Below are 17,720 nucleotides of genomic sequence, written 5' to 3'. Positions count from 1 at the left end.
AGTATTTCTGTTTTTTGTTTTTTTTTTTTAAAGACAAAGTCTTGCTTTGTTGCCTAGGTTGGAGTGCAGAGACACAATCTCAGCTCACTACAAGCTCTGCCTGCCTGGTTCATGTGATTCTCCTGCCTCAGCTGAGTAGCTGAGGTTGCAGGTGTGTGCCACCCTGCTCAGCTAATTTTTGTCTTTTTAGTAGAGATGGCATTTCACTATATTGGCCATGCTGGTTTCAAACTCCTGGCCTCAAGTGATCCTCTTGCCTTGGCCTCCCAATGTGCTGGGATTACAGACGATTTCTGGTTATATTTAAAAACCTGAGATGAAGGGAAAAAAATTTTCACAAATCCTACTTTTAGTTAGGTGTTGACAATAATTATATTATGTATGAGCATTGTGGAGATATTCTAGCCATAAGAACTGTAAAGTCAGAAACTTGTGCTTTAAAAATTAGTTTTTTCACTTCAAGTTTCCTCAAAGCCCAAGAAAATCACCTAAAAATAATGATTTTTTATATTTTAATTTCAATTAACTTTATCATTTTTAATGTGAGTCAGCAGTATAAAGTAAAATACACCTGTTTATACTAAGATTTCCCAGCAAATCTTAAACAACTGAAAATTATAAAGTACAATGTTTTAAAATTTTTCTTAAAAACAAAATTTCAAACCATAGAAACAACTGGCTCCAAAAGTTTATCTCCAGGAACATCCATCCATGTCATTTCAATGGCACCAGGGTCACCTGGAGAGCATGGTGTTAGCAGATCATCTACGATATAGTTAGGATCAGCTCGGGAAGGTCCGCGAACCTGAAATAAACAGTAATCTGAAATATTTATTTAAACAAATTGAACATTAAAATTTAATCCATTATCAGGAAAGTTAAAATGTATAATAGTCTTGTATGTTTTATTAGAATGTTTATTTTCTGAAAAAATGTTAAGAATATACAACAAAAAGTAGTTATCCCTGGGTAAAGGGATAGATTTTGGTTGCTTTTAGTTTTTTGTTTTTATTTTGAGAAGGAGTCTCGCTCTGTCACCTAGGCTGGAGTACAGTGGCACAATCTCGGCTCACTGCAACCTCCACCCACTACAACCTCCACTTCATGGGGTCAAGTGATTCTCATGTCTCAGTCTCCCGAGTAGCTGGGATTACAGGCACTTGCCACCACACCCAGCTAATTTTTTTATATTTTTAGGAAAGACAAGGCTTCACCATGTTGGCCAGGATGGTCTTGATCTCCTGACCTCGTGATCTGCCTGCCTTGGCCTCCCAAAGTGCTTGGATTACATGCGTGAGCCAGCACACCAGGCCGCTTTTAGTTCTTTTCCCGATGCTTTTCTATGTTTTGAAATTTCCTACAATAAACTACTTACTTGATCATAGAAGATGAGTTAAAAAAAAAAAAAAGAAATAGTTAACTGTGGCTAAGCGTTCTCTTTTTCCCCTCTAGTGCTTAGTAAATGGTAGTAATGTTAGAGACCAAAAACAGATACATTAAAAAATTCTCGGGAGAGAGATCCAAGATGGCTGATGATTAGCAGCTCGGGCACGTACCTCCCAGTGAAAGCGCAAAGAACGAGAGGACGCCACACTTTCAGACGAATATTAATTGCTCACGGACCACGAGATTCCCAGTGGAGGAGCCCCACGGGTCGCCAGGGCGACTCTTGTGGCCGGCGTGGCGGTTTTGCTGGTGCCTTAGCACGCCAGTTCTTGGTGCAGAGTCCGGATATTCCCGGGCAGAAAAGCACCATCAATCTTAACACCGCTGTTTTGGCCGGCTCAGTGGATTGCTCAGACTTCGGCGCAGGGAATCAACAAGTTGGACGTCAGAGACCCAGTTAGAAAGTCGGTAATTATAAAGACGACAGACGGACAAATATATAATGAAGGGAAGAAACCAGCGTAAAAAGGTAGAGAATACTCAAAATCAGAATGCCTCTCCCTCTACAGGGGATTGCAATTCCTCATCAGTAACGGAACAAGGCTTAATAGATTACACGGGTGTTCCAATAACAGAAGCAGGTTTCCAAACGTGGGTGATAAGAAACTTCTGTGAATTAAAAGAACTTATTCTAACCCAATGCAAAGAAACTAAGAACCTTGAAAAAAGGTTTGACGAAATGTTAATGAGAATGGACAATTTAGAGAAGAATATAAGTGAATTGATGGAGCTGAAAAACACAACACGAGAACTTCGCGAAGCATGCACAAGTTTAAACAGTCGAATTGATCAAGCAGAAGGAAGGATATCAGAAGTCGAGGACCAGCTCAGTGAAATGAAACGAGAAGACAAGAATGCAGAAAAAAGGATGAAAAGGAATGAGCAAAGTCTCCAGGAAATATGGGACTATGTGAAAAGACCTAATTTACGTTTGATAGGTGTACCTGAATGTGATGAAGAGAATGAATCTAAGTTGGAAAATACTCTTCAGGATATCATTCAGGAAAATTTTCCCAACCTGGCAAGGCAGGGTAATATTCAACTCCAGGTAATACAGAGAACACCACAAAGATATTCTTCAAGAAGACCAACCCCAAGGCACATAATTGCCAGATTTATTAGGGTTGAAATGAAGGAGAAAATACTAAGGGCAGCTAGAGAGAAAGTTCAGGTTACCCATAAAGGGAAACCTATCAGACTTACAGCAGATCTCTCAGCAGAAACCCTACAAGCCAGAAAAGAGTGGGGACCAATATTTAACATCCTTAAAGAAAAGAATTTTCAACCCAGAATTTCCTATCCAGCCAAACTAAGCTTTATGTGCGAAGGAAAAATTAAATCTTTTGCGAACAAACAAGTACTTAGAGAGTTCACCACCACCAGGCCTGCTTTACAAGAGCTTCTGAAAGAAGCACTATACATATAAAGGAACAACCAATATCAGCCTTTCCAAAAATATATCAAAAAGCAAAGAACTTTAACACAATAAAAAATTCACATCAACTAATGGGCAAAACAGCCAGCTAGCATCAAATGCTGGTATTAAACTTATATATATTTTAATTGGATAAAAAGCCAAAACCCATCGGTATGCTGCATCCGGGCCCATCTTACATGAAACAATACACAAAGACTCAGAGAGAAGGAAGAAGATTTACCAATTGAACAGAGAGTAAAAATAAACTAATAAACAAAAAGCAGGAGATGCAATTCTCACCTCTGATAAAGTAGACTTTAAAGCAACAAAGATCAAAAGAGGCGAGGAATGACATTACATAATGGCAAAAGGATCAATGCAACAAGAAGAGCTAACGATTCTATAGATCAACGAGATAGAAAATTAACAAGGATATTCAGAACTTGAACTCAGACCCGGAACAAGTAAACTTAATAAATATTTATAGTACTCTCCACTTCAAATACACAAAACATACATTACCACCTCACACCTATTCCAAAGGTGACTATATAATTGGAAGTAAATCACTCCTCAGTAATCGCATAGCATTTCATAGGTTTAAATTAAATATTGGTTGGCTGTTTGTTTGTTATCTTCTTTCCTTATTCCTTCCTGACTACATCATTAAGTATAATTATCAGTATAAAAGAGGTTTTCAATACCCATTACTAAATTGCATTCTAGCCTGGGCAAGAAAGCAATACTCCCATTCTCTCTCCCTCTTTCTTTTCCTTCTCCCTCCTCCCCATTCTCTCTCTCTCTTTCTCTTCCTTTTTTCTCCTTCCTATTCTCTCTCTCTCTTTCTCTAAAAAAAAAAAAAAAAAAAAACAAGCCTTCCACGGGACTCTGCAAAAAAAAAAAAAAAAAAAAAAAATTCTCAGAAGTTTTTCTATAGCTGAGAAACTTCTGTAATATTTGGAACTTTAGTATGAAACTACTAAATCTGTCTCTTTCAACAAAAATGCTGTCAAATCTAAGTACAAAATAATATGGTAATGCAGAATCAATGCCATTTTATCATGCATAACTTACGTATAAGTTTTAACAATATCCAGAAAAAGAATCTTTGTGACCTAGTCACATGCAAACATTTAGATGGCAATAAGTCTGCATCAACTTGGGGGGTCTGTTTCACAATGATTGACTTTAAATATTATCTCAGAATTGGTGTAGGTATGAAGAAATATAGGCTCTCACCTTGCTAGGTGTATTTATACTGTCTGTCTTTACTTGCTAAATTTTAGCTGCATGAGGTTAGGGATTTTTGTCTTTTTTGACTGCTCTACTTTCTGATCTACCTCCAAGCCCAGATTAATATTTTAGACATAAAATACTAGTACATGCAAAAAATAAACAGGGAACCTTGTTCTTGTTAATTGAAATAATCAGCTTTAAAAGGAGTAAAGGATGGAGCTGCAGAGAGATCTGCTGCAGCTGGTGATCCCCAGCCATAGAGATGAAACTCATCTGGCTGTGTCACCTTCATCCCACTAACAAGGACCTGGCTTCAGCGTCATGTGAGCTCATCCTGGCAGTAATATGCAGAACTGAGTGATAAATTCTGAGTAGGAAAGGACTGAGTTCCCATACATGTATAGTTTCTAAATGGCAAAGAGAATTTAAGAGAAAACATAATGGCTGTGGCATAAACTTAACAGTATTTCGGTAATTAAATGGCTGAAGAAGGGTGGATGAGTATTACATCACTTCATTATCAGAAAGGACTTCAAAATAGCATTATCATCCCCATTTAAAGATGATAAAAATGAGGCTTAAAGAAGTAATAGAATTTGCTCAAGGAGGTATAACAAGTAAATGGTGCCAGACTTCAAATTCAGATTTTAATTCAAGCTTGTAACTTAAAAAATCTTCCTGTGGTATATGATAAAACATACATATGTGACTTAGTCATATTATTAAAAGCGACTTACCTTTTTAAAATGAGTAGCTGACTGTACTTTTCTAACAGGCTGCATAAGTGCATCACGTACAATGATACTTATATCTGCCCCTGAATATCCATCTGTTTTCTTCCCGAGTTCCCGAAAGTCTGCTTCTGTTAGACTGTTCTGAGTGGTCCCCAGGTGCAGTTTAAACATTGCTGCTCGGGCATGGGGTTCAGGCAAAGGAATATAAATTCGTTTCTCAAATCTTGAAAGAGAAATTACATCAAGAATATATTTTAATTGAAAATCAGAATATTTGCAAGAAGAAACAGATATTAAGTGGGCCTGCATGTGCCAAAGTTAAATATATATGTTGAGGTTAGATAAGGGGAGAGAATCCAGAACACATTAAAAACAAATAAAATCAAAATAGCCTGTAAGCCAGTTTGGAGTGGTTGAGTCTTTCTTACATGATTTTTGGGTTATTCTGGCCGCAGTGTTCATATATCTGGAATTCATGAAATAAAAAGACATGTCCTACAGGATTATAGTTTCCCACAAAATTGTACTCTGAATTCTTAATCAAGGGACTAATGATTAACAATATAAAATAGGAGTAGAGATGACACAGCAATTATCTACATTCAAAATATAATTAACTCATAACCTCATAGGATATATATTTATTACACAAAATGTCGATTTGAATGAATACATCCAGAATAAACAATCCTATATTATAAAGAATAAACACTACGTTTCATTAACAGTAATTTTGCTTGCCTTCTTAGAATTTCAGTATTTGGAGATAGAGAAGCAGGGATGAGGGATAATTTAAGTGGTCCAAACACATTGTTTTTCCTCCAGGTAACTCTCTGTGGCAATGAAAAGAATTTAAAGTTTCCATTGTCTCTAGACATGGGTGCAGAATAAGGCCATTTTTTCAAATACAGCCTTTCCTTTCTCGGTACTGAATGGTAAGCTAGCATGCTGGCAGATCATCAAGTGAATGGCATAAAAGTGGCAAAAGCGGAAGTGCTAATTTTTACCATAAAAAATAAATGAATGTAATAAGGAACTGTGAAGAGTGAAAAAGAGTCCGTATACCTTTCCTAGAGCTGAAGTCATATATATATATTCTTTTTTCTTTTTTTTTGAGATGGCATCTCACTCTGTTGCCCAAGCTGGAGTGCAGTGGCACAATCTTGGCTCACTGTAACCTCCGCCTCCTGTGCTCAAGCAGTTCTCCCGCCTCAGCTTCCAAGTAGCTGGGACTACAGGTGTGCACCACTATGCCCAGGTAATTTTTTTGTATTTTAGTAGAGATGGGGTTTCACCATGTTGCCCAGGGTGGTTTCAAATTCCTGAGCTCAGGCAATCTGCCTGCCTCAGCTTCCCAAAGTGCTGGGATTACAGGTGTGAGCCACTGTGCCCGGCCTGACCTAAATTTTTTACTTAAAAAAAAAAAAATCTTGGCCAGGTGCAGTGGCTCACACCTGTAATCCCAGCATTTTGGGAGGCCAAGGTGGGTAGATCACAAGGTCAAGAGATGGAGACCATCATGGCCAACATGGTGAAACCCCATCTTCTACTAAAAATACAAAAATTAGCTGGGTGTGGTGGCGTGTGCTTGTAGTCCCTACTTGGGAGGCTGAGGCAGGAGAAGCGCTTGAACCCAGGAAGCAGAGGTTGCATTGAGCCAAGATCGTGCCACTGCACGCCAGCCTGGCAACAGAGCGAGACTCCGTAAAAACAACAAAAAAAAAAACAAAAAAACCTATCTGGTTATCTTATTTTGACTTATAGAATTGCCATTTTGCTTAAATTTTATATGAATGGTTTTTACTGAATTATCAAACTATGTTTGTAAATTTCTAAAGCACCAGTACCCACGAAGCTTAATCAGAACAAAAGATAAATATTAGGTAATATATTTTCTAATTTGAAAGACTGAAGTATGTCAAAATCTTGCTATCTTTGATAAAGTAGGGAAACAAGCAAATGATCACGCCTCTCCCCCTCAGAGTAGGCGAGCAACAGGGTTACAGCACATTACAAATATTTTGAAAAACTGTTAGAATGCCTCCTCACAAGACAAAGATAATTATCTACTTGTTACATCTGCAGTGAGAAATAAGATATTTACTATATTATCCTACCTTCGCCTAATGGCAGAATCCAGAACCCAAGGTATATTTGTAGCTCCCAGAACCAAAATTCCATCATTGTCTACACCAACCCCTGCATTAAAATAGGTATTGTTTTAATTAATTTGTCATTTTGGTGTTCTTTAAACCTCTTCCATATATTCTGTTAAGAAATGTGGTGCTTTATCATTAAAGTACCTCATTTTGAGAGTCTGTCTTTGGAAAAGAAAACTATTTAATCAAATATCACCTTACAGCAATATAATCCAAATATATTATGATCCAATATGATGCAAATGTAAGTATCAAATCTCCTAGATTGTGGACAAATACTATTAACATTCATTTCAAAATATTTCTTGAAAGATTTCATTTGAAGTCTACATATAGAGTTTACTGATGTTGTTCCTTGTACATTATAAATGAATATATTAAATCTCTTTATTATTTATGTCAATGAGTCCTACAAGATAATTACAAGTGGGTAAAAATTACGTATGTATATGGAAGGCAATCAGAATGAAACATGGCAAAATGAAACAGTTTGTTAGAATGGAGAAATTCTCCTTGAATTTTTCATTGTTATAAAATTTAAAAAATGACTTTAAAAATCAGTAACATTAAATTAGCAGGGCATGATGGTGCGTGCCCCCATAATCCCAGCTACTAAGGGGACTGAGGCAGGAGAATCGCTTGAACCCAGGAGGCGGAGGTTGCAGTGAGCCGAGATTGCACCACTGCACTCCAGCCTGGATGGCAGACAGAGTAAGACTCTGTCTCGAGGAAAAAAAAACAAACAAAAAAAATCAGAAACACTACCTTGCATTTGCACTAGGAACTCCGTCTTAATTCTACGTGCAGCTTCACTTTCATTTTCACTTCTTGAACCACACAGAGAATCAATTTCATCAATGAAGATAATAGAGGGCTTGTTCTCTCTGGCAAGTTGGAATAAATTCTTAACCAGTCTAAAAATAAATACAAACTTTAAGGCTCTAAAAAATAGTAAAAGATCAAAGCAATATACTAATATTACAAGAACTCCATAGATTAAAAAGCCTAATCATGTTTCAGGTACAGAAAATAAGAATGCTACAACTGGATAATTTACTTTATGATTTAGTAGTTTGTACATATATGCTATCTTTTCTCACAAAATAAAGTCCAGATTAGAGACTGATTTGACAGAGAAGTGAGTACCTATAGTACATCACTTCTCTGACTATCCATGAATAATGTAAGAAATCTATTAAGGACTGATACAGTGATTACAGGCAAAGAAAAAACTTTAAAAAACTGATTTACGACTTACTTTTCACTTTCACCTAGCCACTTAGAAACAAGATCAGAGGAAGATATTGAAAAAAATGTTGAGTTGTTGGCTTCTGTTGCTACAGCTTTGGCTAAGTAGGACTTTCCTGTTCCAGGTGGCCCAAATAATAGGATTCCCCTCCAAGGTGTTCTCTTGCCTAAAATTTACATTTGGAAAAAACAGCATGAGAATTTCAACACTTAATTGCAGTTACCTCTGACATCATCCATACCGAAGAATACTCTGAAAAGATTTTCACTCTAAAGCTATAAGAATTAAAACAATATTTAAAAAATAAATCATATATTTTGTTTCTTCTAGTGACTACTTTATCAAAAATATACTTAGATAACATAAGCCTTCTAACAGGAAGTACATTTGTTTGCTCACTTATTTATTCAACCAATATGTATGAAAACCATGGCATGTGCACAGGCAAAAAGATTTCTGCCCTGCATGGAGTCTAGTAGGGGAAGAGTTCAGTTAAAAGGTACTTCCTGATCATCTACTGTATGCACGGCTTGATACCAGAAATACTGTACAAAACCTATATCCATAAAAAATGGGCAGCTAGAAGAGATTTTCTTTCAATATTTATGACCTTGGGAAGAGTGAGCTAACAAAGTTTGGATAACTTGTGAGTTTCTGCTAAATTCTTGATTCCAAAGGAAAGCACAGGTTAATGTTATATAGGTAGCAGTTTCATGGCTGGGTAACAGTAAGGTGATACTACCTTAAATCCTAGTTTTGCCAAAATATAACCAGTAAATACATCAACTCTTTGTGCCTCAATTTTGCTAATGAGCAATGATAATCCTACCTAAAATAAAACAGTCTGGGTTACAGCTGGCAGTAAACTATCAAACACACATTTAAAAAACTGCAGCCAGGTGCAGTGGCTCATGTCTGTAATCCCAGCACTTTGGGAGGCCGAGGTGGGGAGATCACAAGGTCAGGAGCTTGGGACCAGCCTGGCCAACATGGTGAAACCCCGTCTCTAATGAAAATAAAAAAATTAGCTGGGTGTGGTGGCAGATGCTTGTAATCCCAGCTACCTGGGAGGCCGAGGCAGGAGAACCGCTTGAACCTGGGAGGCAGAGGTTGCAGTGAGCCAATACTGTGCCACTGCACTCTAGCCTGGACAACAAGAGCAAAACTCCACCTCAAACAAACAAACAAACAAAAACAAATCCTGCTAGGTGCAAACTATGGATGTGTACACAGTATGTGCAAAAGAATGATATGCAGATGACTAATACTGTTCACTTACTGTTATGAAAGCAACTATTATTTGAATTTCATTTTCCTATTTTAAACGTATATATTTACCAGTGTTCTGAGTGTGGTACATATACCACTGGTATAACATGAAACACTTTTAAATGGTATATACTTTTTATTTAAATAATTATATAGAGTATATTAGAAAAACTTTTTTTTCCCACTTATAATAGGCACAAAGCAGTCTGTTCTATAACATCACTAAGTAAAAATATGTGAGATGATTTAAAGTTCCGATACAGGCAAAATAATCTCTGGTGTTAGAAGTCGGGAGAGAGATGACCTCTGGGGAGGAATGAAGCAGAAGGCACCTGCTGGGTCCCTGGCAATGCTGTTATTTCTGGATCTGCTTGATGATACTGGCATGCTTGCTTTGTGATAATTAGGGAACCCCAACATCCAGGGGCTCCTGCATGTCTCTGTATATTTATGCTATACTCTAATAAAAATGCTGTTCTAAAAATTAAGCAAAGAAAAACATTAAAAATTAGTAATGGTACACATACATGGAAAAATTCATGAAGATGATACATAAATGACTCATGTTTGAGAAAAACTGGTACAAGTAATATACCATGAGTTTAACCATATTTTTGTGTTTTTATAGGATTATGATGTCAACTTTTACGCTGTTAGTTTCATATTCCTGAAGTTAGGTAGTAAACTGCACCTTGAAGCTAGGTAGACAGTGCGTGGCCTACAAGCTCTTTGCTCTTCATCACTGCTCTATACAATATGACTGTCTGGACTGTTCAGTCTGAGGCCAACATTACAGATTTGCTGTTGACATAACCAATATGTTTACAAAAAGAAAAACCTCTGTCTGACTGTCAGATTGTGGGTGTGGCCATATTACAGACACAGGCTATCAGTCAGACAAAGGATAATATAAAGGAGTGGTTTAGCACAGGCATATCACTTACTGCTGGAACTAGAACTTGTAAGTTTCTCCAGATGGTAGGTCAGCAATATTCTCTTCATAGTGATAATGAAATGTCCTCTTGCTACTAGAGGATATGCACTTCCTCTGAAACTGTTAAGTGATTCTTATTCCTCTTTTCAAGAAATGGAAATACTCTTTAAAAATTAATATGTAACCATTGCAAAAAATTCAGATGAAAGTCAAAAGTAAAAATTTTCTATAATCTTATTCCTAGGCATACATTAGTATTTCTATGTCAACCCCCATCTATACTTACTTCTCAGCATACACATTTAACAAAAATGGCATCATACTATACAGGTTATAACTTGTTTTTTGATCTTTCCAATAGATATGGACATTCTTCAATAAAATACAATGCAGATTTCAATTTATTAATGTACACATTCTGTTTTACTGAGTACATAGTATTCCACTGCATGTTGGTGAATTACCCTACTGGTTGATATTTAGGTTGTTTTACAATATATATACACTGCAAATATGGATATGTATAAGAAATAAAACATCTTTGTGTAAAGATATATCACCACCTTTTAACAGTCACAATTGATTTAAGATAATTCATTAGTGACAAGAATGACAATGTTTCACCTCAGTCATCAATGAACTTTTAAAAAATCATGAAATAAAATTATTTAAAAGTCATCTCACCTGTAAAAAGATGAGGAAATTTAATAGGCAGTATCACAGCTTCTTTAAGTGCTTCTTTGGCTCCTTCAAGTCCAGCAACATCATTCCATTTCACATTTGGTCGTTCTATAACAATGGCACCTACAAAAAATTGTTATCTTTAAATTAAGAAAGACTATTTCACCAAGGTTAGAAGACAACATGAAATAGTGATGTTGAATAAATGCATTATAAAATTGTCTGGGAAAGTTTTACGGACTAACCACCTTTTTGAAATAATGTGAGGAGGAAGCAGGTATTAGGGAGCAGTCAGTAGGACTGGGAATCAGGTGGATGGCTAGATAACCTGGGGCATGTTGCTTTACCCTTCTGTTGCAGCTTCCTTATTTGTGAAATGAAAATAATATCATTTGCCCAAACTACTTAGATAGGTTGGTGCAAAAATCAAATGACATAATGAATATTAGAGGGTTGTGAAAAGCACCAAATGTTCCATAAGGTGGTTATATTTGAATACACTGATTTTGGAGTGTCAAAAGTACTTGTTCTACCATCTCTCCTGTTAACCAAAAGAAAAGGTCATCTAATCCTCTCAACCACTGAAAAAAAAATATGCTTAAGAAATTTAACTCAAGATAGGCAGGCAGACAGAAGGGAGAAGAAAACGGAGAGAGGTTAAGGGAAAAATGGAAGCAGGTGATGGGACAGAGAGAAAGTATACCCCTTTAGATTTGCAATACTTTCCTAAGATTTGTCAGAGTTTCTATTTGGCTTCTAAATAGATTTATTTACAATTTTTGTTATTTAACAAAGTTACCTTACAGGGAAGATTTAGCTTCTGAATGTAGTATATTCAAAAGCCACAGCAATTGTTGCAGTAAGAGTCCAAGAAGGATAATTTTCTAGAATATGGAAATTGTTCCACTATAAACTATGAAGCAGCCTGTTCTAAGGTGACATCTAGTTGTCTTAAGTATAACAAAACATCACCACTTATACAATCTATTACTATATGAAATCAAGTCTACTGATTGTTTCTTCTCATTCGGAAAGATAATCTGTTGTTCTAAGACTCAGCAACTTACTTCCCTAAATTATGGAAATCTTTAGATACTAGATTTAAATCAAACAAAACCACAAACATTTTGTATTCCTAAAGTTCGAAGAAAGTAAATTCACTTTGTCTTTTTTATGTTTCATTAAGATTAGTAATCCTAGGATTTTGTGTCAGTTAAACAAAAGTAAACTTACTTCACATATGTACACCATCTGGCTAACTCAAGATTTTTGCTACAAATTTAAAATATGTCATGAATTGTTGTCATATATAACTAATATTTTTAAGTTAAAAGTTGACTTTGGAATGTTTACTGATAAACAATCTCATACTAGATATAGTTTTCAAAAAGCGGAGATGTGATTACTGAAAAATGCAAACAAAACAAATGGAATGTCCTTCCAATGATATAAACGTATCCAGACTTTGACTATACTATTTATTACACTAGCATATTATTTAATCACAAAAAATTCACTGAATAAAATTAGCTAACAGAAAACTCAAATCACAAACTGATTTTTAATTTTAACAAATACACACTTAATATCATAATCTAAAATGAAAGTAAAAGATTAAAAATACTGTTCAAAAAAAGAGGAAAAATTCAAAAAAGATGTAATAGTATGAAATCTAGCAGCAAATCATTAAATTAAAAAATAGGGGGGTAAAAAAGGGTATTTAAATATAAAAGCCTGGCAGTATACGGTGGCTCACACCTGTGTAATCCCAGCACTTTGGGAGGCCGAGGCAGGTGGATCACCTGAGGTCAGGAATTGGAGACCTGCCTGGCCAACATGGTGAAACCCCGTCCCTACTAAAAGTACAAAAATTAGCCCACTGTGGTTGCGCACGCCTGTAATCCAGCTACTTGGGAGGCTGAGGCAGGAGAATCACTTGAACCCGGAAGGCAGAGGTTGCAGTGAGCCAAGACTGCATCACTGCACTTCAGCTTGGGCTACAAGAGCGAAACTTCACCTCAAAAAAAAACCAAAAAAAAATAAAATAGAAAAATAAATAAAACACTAGGATTCCTTTCATATTCTATTTCATCCCAAAATTCCAAATACATTTCCTCATTTAAATGTTTTAAGTATTTTTATTTATTTATTTATTTACATTTTTGGCTCTTATCATAACTGATAGAGAATTTAGAGAAATCCCTATTAAAAATTGGTTGTATCAGCCAAGTGCGGTGGCTCACAATTGTAATCCCAGCACTTTGGGAGGCTGAAGCGGGTAAATCACTTAAGCTCAGGAGTTCGAGAGCAGCCCAGGCAACATGGTAAAACCCCATCTCTTAAAAAAAAAAAAAAAAAAATTAGCCAGCATAGTGGTGTGCGCCTGTGTTCCCAGCCACTCAATGGGGCTGAGGCGGGAGAATCCCTTGAGCCCAGCGGGGGTGAGACTGCAGTGAGCCGTGACTGCACCACTGCACTCCAGCTGGGCGACAGAGTGAGACCCTGTCTCAGGAAAAAAAAAAAGAAAGAAAGAAAAATATTGTATCTTTTTCAAAATTAAAGATATATAACCGATTTTTACCTGGGGCAGGTAGGGAGAAGGAAGCAAAACCAAAACTAATAGAGCAGACAAAGTGTCTTGCTTTACAACTGGAATAAGGCTTCTTGGCACAGACCACTGTGTTACCCAATAAATGCCAACTGAGTGTGCAGTGTGTGCCAGCAGTTTCAGGTGGTGGGGACACAGCAATGTAAACTCAAGTTTTTGCCCTTGGACTGTATCTACCACTGAATTTCTTGGCATCTAAAGATGTTCTCTAACCTCACTACCTAGTCTGCTGTCAACATATTATCCTTACAGTGTTTTCCTATACATCCCAGTAGGATAAGAAAGACAAAAATACTACCAAAAGGAAGACACTAGTATAGCAAGGCTGAAAGTTTGGCTAAGGTAGGTATTTTCACTATTCAGTAACCAAGGCTGAACCTATTTAATAGAAATCCTTCCCAGTTATGCATTCTATTTGGTAAGATTCAAATGAACAGAACACATACTTCCAATGGGTGAGCAAAAAATTCAATCCGAAAAATTGTTAATTTATTTCTAAAAATAATTAAATCTCAGCAATTGATGAAGCCAGCCAACAAACAGATGCCGTTTTAGATAAACAGAGCTACCATTTATTGAGTCCCTAGACTTCATCAGATATATTAGGTAGTTTTTACACTGTCATTAATCTTAAAACCCTGAAAGGAAGCTATTGCTCATTTCTGTTTTAGAGATGGGGTACTCTGACTCTGAGAGGTTCAGTCATTTGCCCACAATTAGAAAGTTTCTAAGTGGCAGACCCTTGAACAGAATCAAGATCTGAATGGAGTCAAAAACCTATGTCCTCTCCATTATGCCACTATGCTATAGAGAACAGAATGAAAGGGCTTCACAGGTGTGGAAAGTAAACACAGAAAGCTTAAAGACTTAAATGTAAACAGAACACTGAAAAGCAGATGAAGAAGAGCAGGTAAGAAAATAAACCATCAATTAACGAGCTACAGCAATGGCAATAAAAGCCACGTGTAAGTCCTAACTTCTTCCACTCCTCTCACAGTAGTAAATTTTAATACCATCAAATTTTGTAGTCTGCTAATAGTATAAACGTTACCTTCTCTAAATGCAAATAAACAAAATGAAAGAGCAAGTTGACTGAGAGCCTTTTAAAGGCAGATATAAAGCCAACAAAGCTTTTACTATACCAAAAAGACCAAACCATGATGCTAGAGGGCAAACCCTAGGAAAACACTAAACAAAACCACACAGGACTACTGGGAACCAAAGCCAGTTCTTGAACCTCATTTAAATATAGAGGGAGAACAAAAACCATTCATATAGACAATTTACTTTGAGTTATTTTTAATAGGATAGTAAATTTAAAAATGAAATCTAAAGCAACCTTGAAGTTGATTCTGTAGTTTCTTTTTTTCAGGATCATCAGATTCTCCTTCCCCATCACTGTCATTCCTAATAAAAAGAATTTAATATATTCAAATGATCACTCATTGCTATCAAATAAGGCAAAAATGAAGGAAAAATTAACTTGAAATATTTGTAATTTACGTGGCAAAATCAGACATTTACATGAAAAATTATGCTTACTTAATGTAGTAAATAAAAAGGAAGCAGGCACATTATCATCAATAGAGAATCATCTATAGGAAAGGACAAAAAGACCAAAATGAAGTCAGGAACTAGCTCCAGATTCCCATGACGTATTTACGTATGTATTCATTCATAAATGCATGCCCCACACATCACGCCATGAAGGATTCAAGATGAATTACAGGAGAGTTGCAAACAACAAACAGTAAAAACATCAGGACTGGGCAAGATATAAATTAGAACAAGAAATCATATTAGGAGGAAAAAAATCTGGAACACTAATTGTCTAAGGTACAAAGGTCCACAACCCTTAGTCTGGGGGTTCTAAAGGATAGAGGAAACTGACAATGAACTCAACCCAAAGAACAAGTAGGTCAATCAAGGCATTTCATATCTAGGAATTTATCTTGAGGAGATAATTTTAAACAAGTTCAACGATTTGACCATAAGGATAATCACACCCACCCTGTTTGCAAAAGAAGAAAAAGAGAAGTAACTTTTATTTAATTATAGGGACTAGCATATGACAGGATATACTGCAACATTTAAAAGTGATGTAGAAATAGTTTATTGGGGCCAGGCGTGGTGGCTCATACCTGTAATCCCAGCACTTTGGGAGGCCAAGGCGGGTGGATCATGAGGTCAAGAGTTCGAGACCAGCCTGACCAATATGGTGAAACCCCATCTCTACTAAAAATAAAAAATTAGCTGGGCATGGTGGGGCACACCTCTAGTTCCAGCTGCTTGGGAGGCTGAGGCAGGAGAATTGCCTGAACCCGGGAGGCAGAGGTTGCAGTGAGCAGAGATCGTGCCATTGCACTCTAGCCTGGGCGACAGAGCGAAACTCTGTCTCAAAAAAAAAAAAAAAAAAAGAAAGAAATAGTTTATTGAAGATGTTCCTGATGCAATGTTAAGTAGAAAAGTGATAAAGCCAAAAATAAGGCTTTATATCATTTTTAAGACAATAACAAGTAGGTATAGCCCTGGTACTGCTGGGCATTTCTCCTAGTGATCCAAGTCTGATTCCCTGGCCCCTCTCTTCTATAAGGTAATACCCTATAATATATCCCTTTTTGCTTAAATTAGCCAAAGAGGGTCCTACTGTTTGTAACGAAGACTGCTATTCAGCACAGGAATCATCTCAGGAGAGATCCTTACACGGTTTTCAAGCAAGACCAGAAGAGCTTCTGTGGACAAGGGAAGAGAGAAGCTTCTGCTGGCCAGGGAGTTTCAGTGAGAACTGGAGGTCCCGGGCAGTCAAGGTCAACTAAATTCTTCCCAATATTTTCATTTCATGTTTAGAGTCCCTGTCTTACAGTTAATGTCCTCACTTTCATATAAAAAACCCTAAGTTGAAATTCAACAATCCATAAGATCAGACTATCATCTGATTTTTGTTACGTCAATGCTATAGATGAGGAAGATAAAATGTTCTTAGGGTGTCAAAGGAACTCCCTGGTTTCCCAACTGCATCTTGAACAGAGAATATAAACCTTGAGCTTGAGCTTATAATTTCCTTCAAATTCTGCCACATAGTTTGAAGCAGCAAGTCAATGCTAGTTCTTATATTCCTCATGTCCTTCTAAATGGTCCATGGTAGCAGCCACGAAGCCCCCAAAGCACTGCCTAAAAGGCATTTCATTCCTTGTAACCACAGGGTATTATCTAAGTAACCTGCACCACTGCGTACCATGAACAATGAATAACACGTCCTCTAAAGCTGAGCAGAATCTTGCCGCTTTCAAACCCAACCAGGCCAGGTAACTCCATCCCAAAGTCTCATGTTCTTAAGGGTGTGTTACCTGGAACTACTGGCATCAATTAATAGGAGAGCCAGAGAGGATGCGGTTAGAATATATTCCCAGTACTGAGCACAAACTTGGCATACATATGTCATGTGCTGAATAAACAAATTCTGCATCTAGAAGTGATACATTCCCTAATCTAGGAAGACATGCCAAAAATTAGTTTTAATGTTTATAAGTTATGCTGTGTTGTTTTCTTTACAATGACAACATAAAGCAAATCTAGTGCAAATTCACATCAAAAAATGTTGCATAAGATTTCTGAAAGAAATTTACGTTGTTGGAGATGCTTTTCATTTTTCCCATGTGGTCAAAGATTTAACTCTCAGGTCATTCCTATAATCTTAAACTTCGATATTAGCTAACGGCCAGAGCACTGACTGCTATTCCTACAAGTATTCTCCCCTACTACTAGCAAGCAGTTAAGAAGGGTTTGAGGAATATCATCCATTAAGCTTGGCAAACTAGGGGTCAGCAAACTTTTTTTTGTAAAGGACCAACCAAGTAAATATTTTTGGTTTCATGGGCCATACAGTCTCCACACAACCATGCAACTTTGTTGTTATTGCATGAAATCAGCCCTAGACAACAATATGCAAAAGAATGGACAAGGCTGTGTCCTCATAAAACTTTTCCC

At 36.7% G+C, this 17,720-nt stretch overlaps 1 protein-coding gene across 1 annotated transcript in view; it reads right to left on the bottom strand.

Moving 5' to 3' along the window:
* VPS4B (vacuolar protein sorting 4 homolog B) overlaps positions 1 to 17,720 on the bottom strand; it is a 32,686-nt gene that overhangs the window by 3,067 nt on the left and 11,899 nt on the right. The window contains exons 4-10 of the mRNA XM_012446429.3: positions 15,073 to 15,140; positions 11,129 to 11,248; positions 8,251 to 8,407; positions 7,758 to 7,906; positions 6,951 to 7,032; positions 4,837 to 5,056; positions 665 to 805 (exon numbers count right to left, since the gene is read on the bottom strand). Coding sequence (XP_012301852.1) covers positions 665 to 805; positions 4,837 to 5,056; positions 6,951 to 7,032; positions 7,758 to 7,906; positions 8,251 to 8,407; positions 11,129 to 11,248; positions 15,073 to 15,140 — 937 coding nt within the window. The remainder of the gene's footprint in view (positions 1 to 664; positions 806 to 4,836; positions 5,057 to 6,950; positions 7,033 to 7,757; positions 7,907 to 8,250; positions 8,408 to 11,128; positions 11,249 to 15,072; positions 15,141 to 17,720) is intronic.

This window comes from Aotus nancymaae, unplaced genomic scaffold (assembly GCF_030222135.1).
Source record: "Aotus nancymaae isolate 86718 unplaced genomic scaffold, 86718_ANA_hifiasm-v0.15.2.pri h1tg000020l, whole genome shotgun sequence".
Lineage (NCBI taxonomy): Eukaryota > Metazoa > Chordata > Mammalia > Primates > Aotidae > Aotus > Aotus nancymaae.
The sequence above is the reverse complement of the archived record's forward strand: the minus strand, read 5'-3'. Positions and strand labels throughout refer to the sequence as shown.